General features: G+C 36.1%; 1 protein-coding gene across 2 annotated transcripts in view; it reads right to left on the bottom strand.

Moving 5' to 3' along the window:
- The window catches only part of SERPINI1 (serpin family I member 1), a 66,923-nt gene that overhangs the window by 15,837 nt on the left and 32,019 nt on the right, over positions 1-19,067 (bottom strand). For both annotated transcript variants that reach the window (XM_036850661.1, XM_036850662.1), the window contains exons 2-5: positions 10,741-11,008; positions 9,087-9,317; positions 7,261-7,455; positions 5,579-5,783 (exon numbers count right to left, since the gene is read on the bottom strand). In XM_036850661.1, the coding sequence (XP_036706556.1) occupies positions 5,579-5,783; positions 7,261-7,455; positions 9,087-9,317; positions 10,741-10,990 (881 nt within the window). In that variant the 5' untranslated portion in view covers positions 10,991-11,008. The remainder of the gene's footprint in view (positions 1-5,578; positions 5,784-7,260; positions 7,456-9,086; positions 9,318-10,740; positions 11,009-19,067) is intronic.

Genomic DNA, 19,067 nt, shown 5'->3' with positions numbered 1-19,067 from the left:
TATTTAGTTACAGCCTTTAAAAAGTATTTAGTTACAGCATCCTGCTACCTGGGACAGGAATAAAATGTTACATATGTTGATTTTTAAAAGTCTGTTTTACAGAGGGTAAATTATACTAAAACTGGATTTTGACTATAAGTAGTATTTGATTGTTATTGTAAAAAAAGGGAGCATCGAAAAGAATAACATAACAGAATAGTATTAAATTATTAAGTAGGAAGCCAGATTGGTCTTAATATGCAATCTCTCCCAATGAGATTGTATCAAACCAATGAATTGTATCACCCATCTTTCCAGTGAAAGATATGGACCGAGCATGGCTGTATTAACAAGTGCAGTTTTTAAAAGCAAAGGCTTTTATTACTTTTTTATAAAAAGTGAAAAACAACTGGTTAGAACTAAGTATTTCCTTTTTAAAAGATGTTGCCTCCTAATCAATACAGATCATAAATATAAGTTTTTAGGCAATGGGCTGTGTCCTTAAAAAAGCTAAGTCTGTAATAGTCACTAAACATTACGTTAGCATCATTTCTGATGTCTGGTTTTAAGAAGAATGAAAAGAGAATGATTGCTATAAACAAGACTCAGACACCAAGAAGAATAATCAGGGGAAAACCAACAGATGAGTAAAGGTATAACAAACATATTAGACTAAGTACTAAATTTTATCTATATCCTACACTTTAACTTGCACTTAACATTGTTTATTTTGTTTTCCACAAAAAGCAGATATTGACTGTGAAAGTAGAAAAGGGGATGAGTAGGGAAATACATTGGAGAATATATTCAATGACTTGAATGAATTCTTAGTTTTCTCTGTGTGCTTTGTTATTTGTTTGTTTATTGGTCACATAGGTAGCTTACTATATAATAGGAACTGTTCCACCTAAAATAGGAAAGTGAAGGAAGATGTCAGTAGGGATTCTTTTTACTTCTTAAAAGCAGCTTGGTTTGTTTCACACTTTTTAGGCTGTTTTGGTGAGGATGATATTTTAGCTAGACTGAATTTGGGCAAGTTCCCTAATTTCTGAACCTTGGTTTTGGCATATGGAAAATGGCAATAATAATGCCTACTTCACAGTACTGTTGAGGGGATTAAATAAGTTTTCTAAACATCTTAGGATGATGCTGGCTTGTAGGAGGCATGCAGTAAAGGGCAGATATGTTAATAGTACTTACCATACTGCAGTTATGTGTAACATTCACATTATTATCGATGTTAAGGTGTTGAATATTTGCATTTTCGTAGTGGTGGAGTAATTTGATTGAATAGGTATACTAATCTCTGCTACTTTAACTGTAAATTTGTCAGATCTAGTGTTTTTTTCATTTTAATATTTGTAGTATCTGGCATAAGATCAAATACGTAGGGTGAAGTGAAATAAAATCTACGTGTCCACGAGAGTGTTTGTTTAAAGTTGAAGACAAGATGTAAACAATTTCCACTTATCCATTCCTTGTCTTTGTTCCTTATCAAACTATTAAAAAATAGCTATTATCCATATACTCTCTCTTTCCTCTTTATATAGACTAATATTAATATAAATAATCATTATCATCTCCCATATACTGAGTGTTTACTATGTCCCAGGCACTATGCAAATCCTTTTACGTCTAGTATCTCATTTAATCATCCCTGTGATAATCTCACACAATCCTATGAAACAGGTATTGTTACCTCTATTCCACAGAAGAACAAACTGAAGTTCAGTAAAGCTAAACAACTTCCCTAAGCACACAGCTAGTAGGTGGCAGAATAAAGATATGAACTGAGATCTTTCTGACTGGGAAGTCCTCCCACCCTTAATCACTATAATTCCAACAATGGCTTATTTAAAAACAAACAAACTACAGGAAGATTTTACATTTCACCCACTGATTTTAAAAATAAAAAGCCACAATGCTACTTCTTTAAAACCAAAAGGCATGGCTGTTTTTGTAAAGGCATTTGATGTAATCTTGTATTTGCAATTTTCTATCTCAATAAATTAAAGAGGTATGTGGAGGGCAGAAGCATCGGAGACTGAGCAGGGACGGTGTGGGGCAAGTGTTAGAAAAGAACAAATATATATTACACATAAGGAGATTTACAAAAATGTGTAAGAATTAAGCAAATTCTTTGAAGAAAAACCTAATAAAAGCACTCATGATAAAAACTAAAATCAGATGGCTTATGCACTGGTTTTCTTTAACAGACATGAAACTGAAGTGCTTTATTAGTAGACAGTCTCTTCAAAATAGCAGGATGGTTTCTGGTTACAAAATAGAGAATACTTATCCTTTGATTTCTAGTACTCTGATCACAAATGACAAACCTGAGACTACAAAGGTAACAGTGGAAAGATACTACAGCCAGGTACATCTGCATTCCAGGTATTGGAGATTTCATTTTGATTTTACCAATAGAAAGATCTTTTTATACCTAAGCTGTATCAGTAAGACTGAAAAGTAAGAATATACAGTGAAGAGGGTAATTTCATTAGAACCAAGTTTAAAAAAATCCTACTTAGAGAAAAGTATATAAAAAGATTGATTAACAAAAGATAAATACTAGGACTTAAAAATAAACAATAATAGTAATATTAGATAATAATTATATGATGCTTACTTTATGGCAAGCATCATTCTAAAGTGCTTTTTAGATATTTTACATATATTATATATATATATATAAATAATATATATTTTTACATATTAGCCAAACTATTTTTTCTATGATGGATAAATTGGAAGAATATTTGTCAATCTCATTTAAATCTTAGAGATATATGGCTGTGCATAAACCTTGTGGTATTTCACTGGATTTGGTGATATCACATAGAGATAGCAATCTTACCCTCTTCTGAATAGATTCTTGTATTTTGGATAAAAATACAATTTCAATTCAGCATCTGATTCCTGTAGGATTTATTGTTCAGGGGAAAAAATATTAATACAAAGGTAATTGCCTCTCCCCCTTCCCCCTCCCCCCCAAGTACCCTATGCCTCTTAAGGGAAAGTATTTTAAAGCAACTTGTATAAAATCTGGTATAATAGAAAGTAAAAGTACCTGTGAAGTAGGACAAGAATGTGGTCAAACTCAGAAATGCAAAGTTGCATTTTTAGAGTAATGTCTCCATGTGAAAAAACTATACAAACCCTTTAAGACAGACACTTGAGTAAAGCTGGAGTACAACTGTTAGAGAACTTTTACCTTTGCTAAAACTGAGTCACATAAATCACTTCCTTCACTGAACATTTGGTGGGTCATAATGCTGTAAAATGGAGGGGTGGATAGTTCCCGTTGATTATTACCAACACATTGGTATTTGGAAACAGTCAATCTCTAAAAAAGGGACACCAAATTTATCTTATCTAGCTACTCAGCCTCCCACTCTATGCATTAGCCATGCAGAAGGAGAATTCATGGAACTCCTGGAGAAATGGATACATGGTAATTAACCATGCCTAGTTTAGTAACAGGCATTAATATGAGCAAGCAAGCTAAACTCTTTCATAATTGAAGAGTATCTCTTAGAAAATGAAAATTTAATTTTCTTCTGCTGCCGCATTCAATTTCTCAGTGGACAGGACCCGAAGGCCACATTTTCTAGTGAATGTGGTTGAATTACAGTATGTGATACTTAATAAACATTCCTTTAGAATTCTTTTAAAATACTCTTAAATAACTTTGCATCCCTACAGAATTAAGGCATTTGGAGATGCTGCAGTCAATTCATAGAATTTAATAAGAGAAGCATTAACTCTCTACCGAATTTCTCATATTATCAAAAAGAATTGCATATAAAAATGCAAGGGAAAAATACAAAATTAATGATAAAAGGTCACTAGATAAAGGTTTAAATCTCATTTAGTTATTTACATTTAATTATTAATATTTAAAAGTAAACTGTTCTTTTAGAGTTAAGATATATTGTTCATATATTAAATATGTAGATGTCAATTATCATGTATGAAAAAAAAAACCCTGGTTGTGTATGTTAGATATTCATTGGCTATCTCTCCTTGAGAATAGACTTACAGTGAAATCTTTCTCCATAAATGTATTGTCATGGAAAGTTATGCAAGCTAAATATCTTAGCTAAAAAGAAAAAAACATTTGGATTATGATTACCTTAATTTTTATATGTAGACTGAGAAGTATATGGCTATATATTATATATGGCTATATATTATGAACTACAACATTAACATAATGCATCAATATATGCATATTTCTAGCCAAAAATGTCTACAGTTCCAAATAGCTCTCCTTCATTAACATAATGTAGCAAACAACAGCTAAGTTTTTGGAAAAATAAGCATTCATATAAGATGTAATTTTAAATGACACTTCCTAAAATTAGAATAAATATAAATGAGTCAATGAGGTTTTAGTAATTCAATTTTAATACTAATATCTTATTTATCATCCTTCAATATTCATACTAATTAATCATATTTATGTAATTTTCTTACATGGAATGAATATTGGAACTCTACTTCCACATACACACACACGCACATGTTTATTGGCTGTTTGCGTGTTTTGTTTTCTAGCCTAGAATTTATACACTATGTTTAGAAATTTGTTGTTTGGTTTGCTGGTCTAGCTCCCCTATTAAGTTTTAAGGTATTCAAGGGGAGAAATAATATCTTCGGTTGGGTTTGATTTTGCAAACACACTGTATCGCTAGGATAGGAGAGAGAACTGACTTTACCCTAGAAGAATTTACAGAAGGAAAGCAAGACCTACAAAAAAGGTAATTCTGTTGTGGGGTGGTAATGTAAATGTACTGTCATAACAGGGAGGTGCATAAGTGAGGCAAAGTGAGGGTCACCTGCTCCATCACGTGGTTCATGGAAGGCTTCCTAGAGGAACTGGTGCCAGACCTGTACCCTGAAGGCTAAGTAAATAATATCTGGCAAAGGTATGTGAGGAGGGCATTTTAGGCCAATGCAAAAACATACATAAAGACCCTGAGGCATAAAAAAGCATATGGTGTCTGTGGCATAAATACAAGCACAGGGATAGTACCTACTACAAAAAATTGAACGTGGTGAGTGGCCAGAGATAGGGTCAAGGAAGTGGATGGTAGTCAGAACATCAAGGCCCTGCATGGATTTTATTCTTTCAGCCACAGGGAGAATTTTAAGCTTCTTCCTGCTTATTTATGGTTGCATCTTGGCACCTAGCCCATGACTTGCTTGCACTTCTTCCAACAAAGTAGAAGATTATTTTTTCTCCAGCTATTATCCATTTAAATTTTAATGAAATACAGAAGACTGTAGATGCAAATGATATTCAGAGACCATCTATTGAAAAATCTTCTAAAATGAAGCTAAGAATATTGACTCATATCTGAAACTAGGTCTTGATAAGTAGTATAGAATGATCAATGAGTCAGCCTGTGTCTCTGGGCAGGACTGAATGAGTATGAAAGAATACTTTTTAAAAGACGGAGGAGAAAGAAGAGGAGGAAGAAGACAGCAACACAAGACAAAATTCAAAAGCAGTGGCAAGAGTTTCTCTGCATCAGAACCTTCATTGATACCCTCCCTCCATGCTATCAGAGGGAGTCACACAGGAACCTCTCACCTGGGGAGGTACACTTCCACTTTTTGCTTCTTCACAGAGTTTGCCCATTCTTCAATCAGCTGTGCTTTGACCAATGGCTCCAGAGTGGCCAGTGGAACTTCCTGTCTGGACAAGACCAGCATCATACTTATCTCATCCCCCTCATAGGGTATTTCCAGGACTTGGTAGATACCACCAGCTTCATTGGAGCCATCACTAAATTCCCCTAAAAAGAACAGAAAGGTGATAAAAGGCCCCTATCAAGGCTTAAATAAAATGTTTACATTTGTTATAACTTTCTTCCAAAATAGTGTATAGAAGATAAAAAATTCAGGCATCTGAGAAGAAGAGGGTTTATTTTAAAGTAAGCCCTGAAATTCAAGTGAATCCTCAGCCCTACAGAATTTATTTTATTTTAGGATCCCCAGAATTGTTTCACATTTCTCATAGCATGTTCTCTAGACTTACTTTTTATTTTTAAATGAGATATCTCAAATGAATATATTTTAAGGATATCATTAAAAAAATGAAAAGTCATGATTAGAAAAATAAAGCCCTGGATCCAAGTCGGATGTAAATCACATTTACCAATATCCACCTGATTTCTAAGAAGGGAAAAACTGACCACATCATACCTGGTACTCTATTATTACCACAGCTAAAAGTTTTGAGGCCAAGGTAGCACAGCCAAAGTGAAATCTACTTCATTCGGCAGTAGTTATCTAGAGCATTTGTGGTGATTAAAATCTCCAAGTTAGATAATTAGGTAAATTAGGTAATTGGCTTTGTGTTCTATGAACTTAGCCAAATTGACCAGGCTTTCATTAAAAAAAAAAAAAAAAGTCTTTAAAACAAATGGTCCTGCCACTACTTTAAAATTTCCCCCATTTTCAAAACAAATGTAATGCTTTTGTTCTGAATATTTTCATTTAACTGATCTAGGTCCTTTAGATGTCACATTAAACATTTTGGTTCTCAAATAAATAGGTATTTCCCTTTCTTATTTTGACTGTTAATTTGAGTAACCATGATTATCATATTTTAATTTTACTGTGTACCTTTAAATAGAATAAAATATTAGTTCTAACATATACTTAGCTTGCAATTACATTTCTGCTTATGACAATAAATAATTACAGTTCAGTATGGTATGGAGAAAGGATTAGCACCCTAAACTTCTGAAAAGGCCAATGAAATATCCCTGAAAAAATGCCAAGGATGCTGACTTGTATCACAAATTATATACTCTCAGTAAGTGAAACTATGAATGAATAATTATGCCTGACCATACGTAAACAAGTCTGAAAGCAAAATTTTAAAGGAATGCTTATAATTCAAGAAGTGATAAGGTGTCCAAATCAAGAGCTGGGTGGGACATACGGTTCCCTGAAAACCACCCCAAAGCAAATGACTTTCTGGAGTAACTCAGAACATCCTTACACAAGGTCAGATATTTTCACATGAATAAAGCCACTCTGTAGGTGTAATCAACTTTATAAATTAAGAAACATATTGGAAAACTATCAAAACATATAACATTCACTGAGGATCTAATTAGAGGCCTTTGAAAATGGGGCCAAGAAAATTGAATTGTAGCCCAAACCAGACTGTTGAGAAATCTGAGTAACGAATATTTCATGTTTTTTCTTAGAAATTTGTTGATATACTGCAAGAAGAGAGAAATAAAAGCCAAAATGTCTTACCATAATAAAATTCTCCTTGTTGATACATCATTGGAATTTGGACTTCACTTTCATCATCTTTAGTGAAGGAAAAAGTTCTGGTATTTTCAGGTCTAAATTGTGACTTCCAATTGCCTTTGAAATAGACAGCATTGATGAGGGCCAGATGAGTGACGGCGTCAAAATCCCTTGGGGATACCAAATCTTTCAACAGACCTATTCAGGAAAAAATGAATGGATGAAAATTCATATTAAATTTGAAGGTGAAGGGAAACCAAAAGATTATCAAACTACCATCCAATAGAGTGCTTGAGATGAACTTTATATCATTATAAAATTTACAATAAAAATTAAAAGTATCTAACTTTCAAAGGAAAAAATGTTACACACACACACACACACACACACACACACATATACTTACAGACTAAGGGCATCTAAAATACCCACACCACCTAAAATAACACTAACTAGTAGCATCTTGACATTGGCACAAACTATAGAACCACATACAACAGAATCTCAGGCTTGACTACTTTCTGGTTGCAATGATGCATGTAAAACTCAACACAGAGTAAGCATTCAACAAATATTTCTAAGTTTATTCTTGAACAATGTACATGATTAAAATGTCATCCAGTTCAAACCTTTCCCCCATGTACATTGGATATCTATCAGATATAAGAACTGCTTTTGATTAGGTGAAAACAGATGAGTAAAAGCCAATTTAACTAATGATACCTTATTTTTTATCACTTATAATGTTCCTTTCTAAATCCATTTTGAAAGACATTGGGACTTTATTAATGGCTGAAATTGTTTAAGAAGAATTTGGAAATAAACAGCTTTCAATAATCCAATCTAATGAAGCTGAATTATTATTCTTAATTTATTCTTTGAATGTTAAAAAATAACCATGTTTCTTTTATCTTACATTTTAATCTCATAGTTAGAAAAGACAGGACCAACATTCACTCTGTATTCTCTCATTTTATTAGTCATAGCACTTCTTTAGGTACTTAAGAAGGTGCCTCAGCATTTTGGGGAATATAGGACAAAGGGTATGGGATGAGGGTCTTTTGTTATTGTTGTTCCAGCATAAAATGTATTAGATTAACATTATTTGGGGAGTTTTGACAACATGAATTAATTAATTTAATGAGCAGCCATAGTAATCTACTTTCAATTTGGTCTCATTTTTTTATTCTAATTTCAATTATTTTGTTGGTAAAATCGGAAAATAAAATGGCAAAATATGAAACATTTGGAGAGCTTAAATACATTTTAAAAATATGATTTAGAATTAAGATTTGAAACAAATGCATCCTTTTCTAATTCCTCTTCATTTATTTGGGCTTAAAATGGGCTGCTCTTTTTTTTAAAGGAATCCTGTACAAATTTTTTGATTAGCAATCAAGTTCTGTGGTTTAAAAGCCAACAAATATCTTTAAACTCTCTTACTCTATTTTAATCATATTGTTAAGAGAGCCAGCAACTGTGAGTCTCACTAGTATCTAACTTATTAAATGGTCAGCTCAAGCAAAATTCCATACAGTAGTTAAGACTACTATTCAGATGAAACTCACCAACTGGAGAGCACAGATTTCATATTAATTTATCAGTGTCAATATTCTATACATGCCAAAAGAATTAACTTCTTTCTCAAATGTTTATTCATAAACAACGCTTCTAAAATAGGCTGTAATCTATACAAAATAATTAGTAGATACTCAACTAAATGCAATCTAACATTCAAAATGTAAAAGGAACAAGGGGACAAATAACTTCAGAAGTAAAAGAGAGTTAAAACTAAGCTATTAGAGAAAGAAAGGAACCAAATGACTTACTATTTGTATTATTCTCCACCCACTTATTGATATGGTTGGCCACAGCTACATTTTGACCAAAGTCCACATGATTGACTTCTGCGTTAAAGTACTTTTTTATCATTTGCAAAAACTCATCATTGATATGAAATCCATTTTGCACAAAGAGGGAATTGGCAATTTTCATCACATACTGACTCTCTTCAGCAGTCACCATGTGAGAAAGATGCTTCAAGAAAGAAAATTCTTCACCTGCAAAATGACAAAAGATAAGTTTATTAGTGGAACAAACACAGTGAAGGATCCTGGAGAGTGGAGGAGCATGAAAACACAGCAAGGGGGATTAATAGAACAGAGGCCCAAAGGAAAAGCACTGGCTTATTCCCCACACTGACATGCTAAGGAGGTTCCAATATTTGTGTTGTTTCTAGATGTTCAAATTAACTTTTTTCAGTTTAGTATTATCAACTGATATTACTTTCATTTTAATTGACTTTCTTGGTAAAATCTATAGAGATACTTGGATTGTTTTCTTTCGAAGTACTTAGGTTACTTTAATTAAATGAGTCTTATTTTATGATGATCAGAAATAATCTGTTTCTGTTATCAAGTGTAATTTTCTAGTTTAAAAATCAAAATATTGCTTTAAATTTTACTTTAAGTAGACTTTTTTTTAACCTTACAACTGGAAAATCCAATTGAAATTGTTTTAGTTCTCAACTTTTTAATGAGTTAATTCACATGTATATTAGAAACATTAAAATAGAAATTATACATCATTGAAAAGTGATTACAAAATACATTTTGGCTAGAAATTTTCTCCAGTACAAAAATTTTTCATGATAATACAACATTCAAAAAAAAACTCTTGGGACTTCCCTGGTGGCGCAGTGGTTAAGAATCCACCTGCCAATTCAGGGGACACAGATTTGACCCCTGGTCCAGGAAGATCCCACATGCTGCAGAGCAACTAAGCCCGTGCGCCACAACTACTGAGCCTGCGCTCTAGAGCCTGCGAGCCACAACTACTGAGCCCATGTGCCACACCTACTGAAGCCTGCACGCCTAGAGCCCGTGCTCCGCAACAAGAGAAGCCACCACAATGAGAAGCCCGCGCACCACAACGAAGAGTAGCCCCCGCTCGCCGCAACTAGAGAAAGCCTAAATGCAGCAACAAAGACCCAATGCAGCCAAAAGTAAATAAATAAAATAAATAAATTTATTAAAAAAAATTCTTGGATGCCATTTAAATAATGAAGGTACTGTTGATTTTAAGTAAAAATTTCTGCTATTCTTAGAGAATAATGGTTTTTTTATAGCACTCATCACAGTTATTATTTCTCATTTATTTATGTGATAATTGATTAATATATGCCTCTCCCTCTAAACTGGAAACTCCAACAGAGCAAGAACCATGTTTGCTTTTGTTTATCACAGTGAGGTTTATTTAAACAATGATAATAAAAGATACAATTTCCTTACATTAACTCAGCCAGGGATACAGCTAGGAACTAAGAACTTTCTTGGGTTTCCTAATGGTTCTCTTACCCATATCACCTCAGTGAGACCTCTTTCTTACTCTTTGTAAATACTGCTGCCTCAGGTATAAGGCAACATAACTGAGTTGAATGTTAATGTCAAACCATCTTGAGAAATTAAATCTAAGCACACTTACCATTTTTCAGGCTATCATATCCCATTGAATGACGGATTTCTTTCAGGGTAGACCCTTGGGCCCCAAGTTCCATCATTCCCATTGCAAGGGTGACACTCAGTGGAGAGAAGAGAATATTTTCATCTTCTCCAGTGGCTCGAAGATGGTTATACATATTCACTGACAACTCAGCAATGGTTTCATCAGTGAAAGTGGTCCCTAACGCCAAACTTTGCAGAACCAGCAAAGAGAAGAGTCCAAGGAAAGCCATGTTGGAATAGTTTCAAGCCTGGAGAACAATATTTTACATATTAATTATTAATTACCTCAGAGAAATGGAGTGAAAGGTAAAAAAAATAATAATTTCATGGCAAAGTTGTAAGTAAACCAAAAGTTTTTAAACATATGCAGTGTTACTGTCTCTATAACAAAAAGCCCATTAAAGGATTTGTTGGAAGATCCTATTAAGTCAATTAATAGTCAAATGAGCGAATAACACTGCTAAGTCCTGAGGATACTCCCAAGAACAAGATAGCCCTGGTCTCACCTTCATGGGGCTGAGTATATATAGACATATATTCAACAATGTTTGGTGAGGCTAATTTATCAATTTTCATAGCCTCATCATGCATATTTCAGTCATGACTTTGAAACAATTCACTCTAGCAATCACTAAACTACACAGGTACAGGACAATTAAAATGAAAACCAAAAGGTATTCACAGGGTTTAAGAAGAATTAGTGAAGTTAGGCATTTGAAAATGCCCCTTTACCCATTTACTACAATTTATGAAATTAATGTACCATGCAACTGGGTTACCAACTAGTGGGGAGAGGTCAGACACACACCTGCCAGGAGCCCCAGTTTATTCAGCCCGGGCTGTAGAACCCACAGGAAGTGGTAATCCAGAGAAAAAGCAGATTCGGCACATCCTTGTGTGGTTTTCCTTATTTATTTGTTCCCTAGCAGGCTGCTGCCCTCAGTGACCATCTCTGCGCAGGGAGACGCCTCCCTCTTACAACAATGTCCTTTCATTCTTAGACTTATGTGACCATTTCAGCTTACACCAATACTCCAGTGATTTTATTTAAATGACTGTTTCTAAATATCAAGCTCATCTGGTACTTGAACCGTTTTCTCTTGGGAAGAGAAAGCAGTGTCAGTGCCCAGATATCTCAGAATAATATTCCTGCCTTTTGGCACACCAGCATTCCACGCGCTCTGTCTCCCCACAAACAGTCTGACTGGCACACACTGGGGACAGGATTCCCTCTTTCCTCGTATTCTCACACTTTGTCACTCTAGGCATCTGAAAGGTAAACTGCCAATTCAAACAGTTAAGTAGCTTCCTTGTTCTTGATCTTTAAAAAAAAAAAAACCATCATTAAAACAACAGGTAAACGGGCATCAGCAGAAAATCTACAAACAACAAATGCCGGAGAGGGTGTGGAGAAAAGGGAACCCTCTTGCACTGTTGGTGGGAATGTAAATTGATACAGCCACTATGGAGAACAGTATGGAGGTTCCTTAAAAAACTAAAAATAGAATTACCATATGACCCAGCAATCCCACTACTGGGCATATACCCAGAGAAAACCATAATTCAAAAAGACACAGGCACCCTAATGTTCATTGCAGCACTATTTACAATAGCCAGGTCATGGAAGCAACCTAAGTGTCCATCGACAGACGAATGGATAAAGAAGATGTGGTACATATATACAATGGAATATTACTCAGCCATAAAAAGGAACGAAATTGGGTCATTTGTAGAGACGTGGATGGATCTAGAGACTGTCTTACAGAGTGAAGTCAGAAAGAGAAAAACAAATATCGTATATTAACACATATATGTGGAGCCTAGAAAAATGGTACAGATGAACCAGTTTGCAGGGCAGAAATAGAGACATAGATATAGAGAACAAACGTATGGACACCAAGGGAGGAAAGTGGCTGGGGTGGGGGGAGGTGGGATGAATTGGGAGATTGGGATTGACATGTATACACTAATATGTATAAAATGGATAACTAATAAGAACTGCTGTATAAAAAAAAATCAAAAATTCAAAAAAAAAAACAACAGGTAAAGTGATACTGAGCAAACACATTTGGAAAATTGTATTTTGTTAGTATGAAGCATTAACAGTCCCCACTACTCAGGTAACAGAGTGCACACATGTTTAACCTAAGAGCAGCGTGTTTCCTACAGGTTTTTGAGTCAGAATGTCCCAATCAGCCCTATAATATTTCTGATTCCAATTTCAGAGGACTTTGCCTGATCACTTTGCAAGTCCTTCACATTTTCGGGTTCAGTTTCAGGTATCAGTTTTTTGTCTGAGAAGTTCCAAGTCCCCCTGTATCCTGCCCCCCACTTTTGTATTAAGGTTTAAATAATTCTTGCTTGTTTAGGAAGGTAAAGCTCAGCCTATATGTAAATATGAACTCTCACAACCCACGCCGTGAGGAGGCCGAGAATGGCTCCTGGCGGGAGATAAGTACGTGGCTACAGAACAGAGTCTGCAGTGCAGGCAGCATCGGGACAGAAGCCAGATGCCACAGCACAGCTGCCCTGCTGGTCCGCTGGCTTAGGCCACTGATGGGAGGCTGCTGTGACATTCTCTCTTCCTCTGTCCTCTCCAGGGAAAGTGAAGTGGAAGAGATGAGTTTTCTCTCTCTCTCTAGTTTCAGAGGGAAGAAATAGAGCACGTGCTCTTCTAAGTTGAAAGAGAACCTAAAACATATCCGGTATTTAATACTTAAGATGTAATAGTGTTTAGGGGAACTCTGAAATCCAAGCCCCTGATCTTCATCATGACACTATACTGCTATCTGACGTGCCATCTTCACTCTACCAAGCAAAGACCCATTGCTTTCATTTAATGTTATCTAGTACAAGACCAAGAAATTAAACTCACTGTATGATAGTAGTATCTGTCATTCAATAACACAACTATTGCGAAACCGCTGCATTTAACATGAGGATTACATTTTAAGCTAATAAAAAGATTTCATTCATATAAAACAAAAACCTATTGCCAACCAATAAGCATCTCAGGAAGTAAGGCCAAGTCTGTTGTGTTTGTAGGCATTTTTATTTATGTATGTACCATGAGATAATAATAATAGCTGGCATATGATGTATGACCTGTGACAAGTCATGTGCATTCTTTCAGTCTTGGCGCCATTCATGAAATGGAGATACCAATCCCTACTCCGCACAATTATTAAAGAAATAAAGGAGATAGTGTGTGTGTCTGAAGCACTCATTTTAAGCTACAGGTTATCCTAATAAAGGACAGTATCATTAAAAAATATGTTTCCTAGGTCTGTATACTTGCTAAGTCAAGCAAGAGGCTATAGAGTCAAAATGAGCATTTTATGATTCCTGTTGGCCCATGGAATGTAGCACCATTACCCATTCACTCAGCCAAGACTGATAGAGGTATCATGAAGATCCCAAAATTTATAAGGACAGGCTCTTGTCTTTAGGGAACTTACATCATTGTGCAGCAGGGCATGATCCATTACAGTGGTTCTTATCTTTTTAAGAAAAGAGATACTTTTAAGAATCAGGTGAAGGGTAAATCATCTCCTCAAGAAATGCACACATGTGGAACAGAACATTACATTCACTGGCCAGGATATTTGCTGGCCTCGGGTTAGGAACCCCTGGTCTACAGCAGATGGTCCAATGCAGAAAGAAGAAGTGTTTGATGGACCCACAGCTCTGCAACATTGCCTTACTGGGGGAAAGAGATGTCAAAACCACTCATGTCTCTTCAAGCTTCTAGAGGATTCCTGGAAAGAACACCCGTATGTTTGTGAGACAGGGCTCTTCCCAGGGTAGTGAGTGGACACTGAGTCATACTGGGAAACTCCTTAATAAAGATTTAAAGAACTCTGCTCTGGAAACACACATTTGATCTATGGTTAAGTGATCTTTCCTTCTTTCGAAGGCAAGATTTACCATGTGCAAGGAAAATGACCTCTGTCGGTCTGATCCAGCCTTTTTTTTTTTTTTTTTTTTCATGTCTGTTCAGGTCCTTTGCCCATTTTTTAATAGAGTTATTATTATTTGCTATTTTTTAAAATTTATTTATTTAATTTTGGCTGCGTTGGGTCTTCGTTTCTGTGCGAGGGTTTTCTCTAGTTGCGGCGAGCGGGGGCCACTCTTCAACGCGGTGCGCGGGCCTCTCACTGTCGCGGCCTCTCTTGTTGTGGAGCACAGGCTCCAGACGCACAGGCTCAGTAACTGTGGCTCACGGGCCTAGTTGCTCCGCGGCATGTGGGATCTTCCCAGACCAGGGCTCGAACCCGTGTCCCCTGCATTGGCAGGCAGACTCTCAACCACTGCGCCACCAGGGAAGCCCTGATCCAGCCTTTTTGATCCCACATACACCACCCCTGTCCCTGGCCCCCTTCACCTCTACTGCCCCAGACTCCTCCTTATGAGTGTTTTTTTGTTTTGTTTTTTTCAGAGGAGAGGGGAAGATTTTCTTTTCCCCTTCTATCTTCTAAGTACAGGTATCCTCCATGGATCTATTCCTGGCGCTCTCCTCTGTAATGTTCTTCTTGCTCCTGCTGGTGAACTTCTCTCAAAACAAAAAGGTACTTCAACTATTATCCCTATTCATACTATTCCCAAATAAGTAAAATTCTAGCTCCGGCTTTATTTTTATCTTCATTTCCGATGTGCATTGCAAATTGATCTTGCGATATCTAGTCTTTTACTCTTGCCAGCACTTTAAATTCAAGGTGGCTCAAATAAGAATCTTTGTCTTATCAATCACACCCACTCTTTTTTATTTCCTTAAAACATCAAAGTCTTTGACTCTTCCCCATCTCTTTTTCCCTTATGTTCAGTGAATGTCAACCCTTATTCCATACCGCATCCCTGACACTTCTCCTAGCCATCGTCCATGGCCATTGCATTCCCAAGGACTCCATCAATGACTCTCAGCCATTCTCTGAAATCCAACATTTGCATATCCTCCAGATGAACTGTCTTGATGTGCTGTTATGAACAGATATTCTTATATTTACAAAACCTTAGGCTTGCCCTTATGCCTGGAGACTAAAGTCCCAAATCTTGAACATAACCCACTGCACTGTGTTCCAGCATTTCTTTCTACCCACTACTCTCCTTCCTGGATCCTGCAGTTCTAGCCAGAATCCCTTTTGCAATACATATCCCAGAATTTCCCTCTCCTGTTGCTGGCTTGTGGAATTTTTCTTCTGGAACTGCTTCAACCTGGTTCCATATGTTCAAATCCTAACCACTCCTCAAGGATCTGCTCCACTTCCTTTTCTTTTATGAATACCCTCCTAGTTCTTCAGTTAAAACAACTATTTCCCCCTTTTTTGAAATCTTGGCATATTTTATCTCTACCTCTCCAATAGCATGTACTACTGTTTCCTTCTATTACAGATAATTCTGTACATGTGTCATCTCGTCTCCTAAGCTTTTTGAAGGCACAAATGGAAGTGCATTCATCTTTTATTCTTTTTAATTTATTTATTTTATTTATTTATTTTGGGCTGCATTGGGTCTTTGTTGCTGTGCACGGGCTTTCTCTAGCTGTGGTGAGCAGGGGCTACTCTTCATTGCAGTGCGCGGGCTTCTCATTGTGGTGGCTTCTCTTGTTTCGGAGCACAGGCTCTAGGAGTGCAGGCTCAGTAGTTGTGGCATGTGGGCTCAGTAGCTGTGGCTCGTGGGCTCTAGAGCACAGGCTCAGTAGTTGTGGTGCACAGGCTTAGTTGCTCCACTGCATATGGGATCTTCCCGGACCAGGGCTCAAACCCGTGTCCCTGCATTGGCAGGCGGATTCTTAACCACTGCACCACCAGGGAAGCCCCTGCATTCATCTTTTATATCTTAGGATACGTAATGCATTACACATACTAGATGCCCAATAAATATTTGTTGAATGAATACAGCATGAGATATAAAGGCCCACACAACTGCGTTAGAAGGAACTGCAAGAGGGGCTGCTGCTTCTAAATTCTCCAGGCTAATTTAATTTGAGCCCACAGGTAGTAGCTCATTTCCATTTTTTATTCCCTTGATAAAATGTTTCCTTATTGAGTATGAGACTGTCTTTCCAGCCTGACAAAGTGGCACTGTCACCAATGTTGGCATAATGCAATGGCTGGGCATGGGATGCATTAACAAACAAGTATACCACCTTGAAAAATTGCAAAAGGTGATACCCAAATGTTACTGTATTAACATTCATCTACAAAATGCCAGGGCCCCACCATTAATCATAATAATCAATGCATTCTAAAATACGTTACTCTCACATGGAGCATTACTTTGTAGATTCATTACTTTCAAGCTACTGAATAAAATGCCTTTACATAAAAGCAAGTGGCTGCAGTACCAGACTAGTAGTAGACTGTGCTGTTGTGCTAGAAAAGGCAAAGGCAGCTGAGCTGTGAATAAACCACATTCATTCTTGCAATTCTCCTCCCATTGCCAGTAGTAAGGTAGGTTATGGGCACGTGTATGTGAGTATCCTGCTTCAGAAAACACTTCATTGAAACAGGTCAGAGAACTAAATCTTCTGGTAATCGAGGTATGAGGACTCACAGAACTAACGCTAGAACAATAAAAAAAGATAGTTTTTTTTAACTTCCTTAGTAGTTAGTCTGATTTATAGAGAGGATGATTATTCATATATGAAACATTTCTTTTTAGATAACCCAATTATTTGAAATTTTTAAAGAACGGTTTCATAATTTTGAGTTGAGAAAACAAGGGAGGTGCTCTTTAGAAGGTGAGACGAATATCTGAAGAAGGTCCTTTCTTCAGCAAGAAACAGCCATGGGAAATAACTAAGGAGAAATGCCTAATGAAAAGAACACTGTCTTGAAGCCCTCTGGCCTATTAATTCTCAGATTTTTGCATGTAAAGGACTAGTAATTTTTTAACTGAGTGAACCGATATAGGGTTGCTAAATTTTTATTTTACCAAGTAAATATATTGGGATGGGGGCAAAAAAAATTAACAAGAATAATGACTCTTACAATCACAAGAAAGAATGAACACATCGATCACATGAAAGATTGAACACATCAATCACATAAAAGAGTGAACGTTTCAACATGAAAATAAGACAGTCATTTAAAGTGGATATATTTGTATTCATGAAGGTTTTTTGTTTTTGTTTTTTCCCTCATGGGTAGGCACTGAGTGTTTGGAAATCACTACTCTAATTTTGGTTAGTAGTAGCTCACTTGATGAAATTTGGAACAAGTTGAAGTTTCCAGGTCTGTGTTTCCTGATTTATTAAGAGAAAGTGTTAACCTAGATCAGCAGCAATGAAGCTGGGAAATTTTTCAAAGAACTTGTCACATACAAAAAAAAAATTGTTACCTTGTGAAACAATATGTATTTAAGCAACCTATAATTTAGCAAATTTCCTCAACTGTAACATGCACGGTGTTCCTCTCCACCCCCAATTTTGCCTTTTCTGAAATTGGAGTAAGTCTTATAATCAATGTCCAGCTGGCTCTCAGACAGAGAGGCAAATTGTGAGACTGTTCCCATTGCTTGTATAAGTGTCATAGCCTGGAAAAGTGTGAACTTTAGGCTATTTGTCTATCCTTATTCTCTCAGCTGACTTATTTCCACTGATGCTGGCTCCCATAATTAAGTTTTTTGCTTCAACTTGGACCTAGAATTATCAGGACCATACTATGATGGCAGTACTTAAAAGAAAGAGGACCACGTACAGGGACAAGAACAGAAAGGAGAATGTAACCTACTGTAAGTGATGCGAGCATTCATCACTAGAGAAATGAACCAACTGATTTTCTTGTAAAACAAAAACCAGATTTTTTCTAAAGCACCCAAGAACAGAAGACACATGTAAGAGTTAATTTGCATTAGTAGATAAATCTTTTGTCCTTGGGATATATACAAAGAACTGTCTGTTGGATCCCAAGCAGTACAATTAAAGGCAGAAGAATTTGCCAGATTTCTCAGGATAAATCATAGTGTTTTCAAAGCAAGAAAAGGTGAATTACCTATCCATGCTTTGTGAAGGACTATTGTTCAGGTGCTAAGCTGTCAAAAGCTTGCTGTTAACTTTCAAAATTAGCTGTATACGTACATGGGGATGGATTAATCAAAGAATCAAATGGAAGTGTAGAGAACACATCACTATTCTTTGAAATGCCTTAAGATTACATTTTCAATCACAACAGCACTAAAAAGTTTTGATCAGAAAATACATTATGAAAAGTATAATGTCATATGCATGATAAATGATGGCCCAATGTAATTCAGAAGAATGATAAGAAGACTTAGATTTAAACTCTGATTATTAAGGGAATAATATGC

The sequence above is a fragment of the Balaenoptera musculus genome, chromosome 4 (assembly GCF_009873245.2).
Source record: "Balaenoptera musculus isolate JJ_BM4_2016_0621 chromosome 4, mBalMus1.pri.v3, whole genome shotgun sequence".
Lineage (NCBI taxonomy): Eukaryota > Metazoa > Chordata > Mammalia > Artiodactyla > Balaenopteridae > Balaenoptera > Balaenoptera musculus.
Note: the sequence above shows the minus strand (reverse complement) of the source record. Positions and strands in the feature narration are given on the sequence as shown.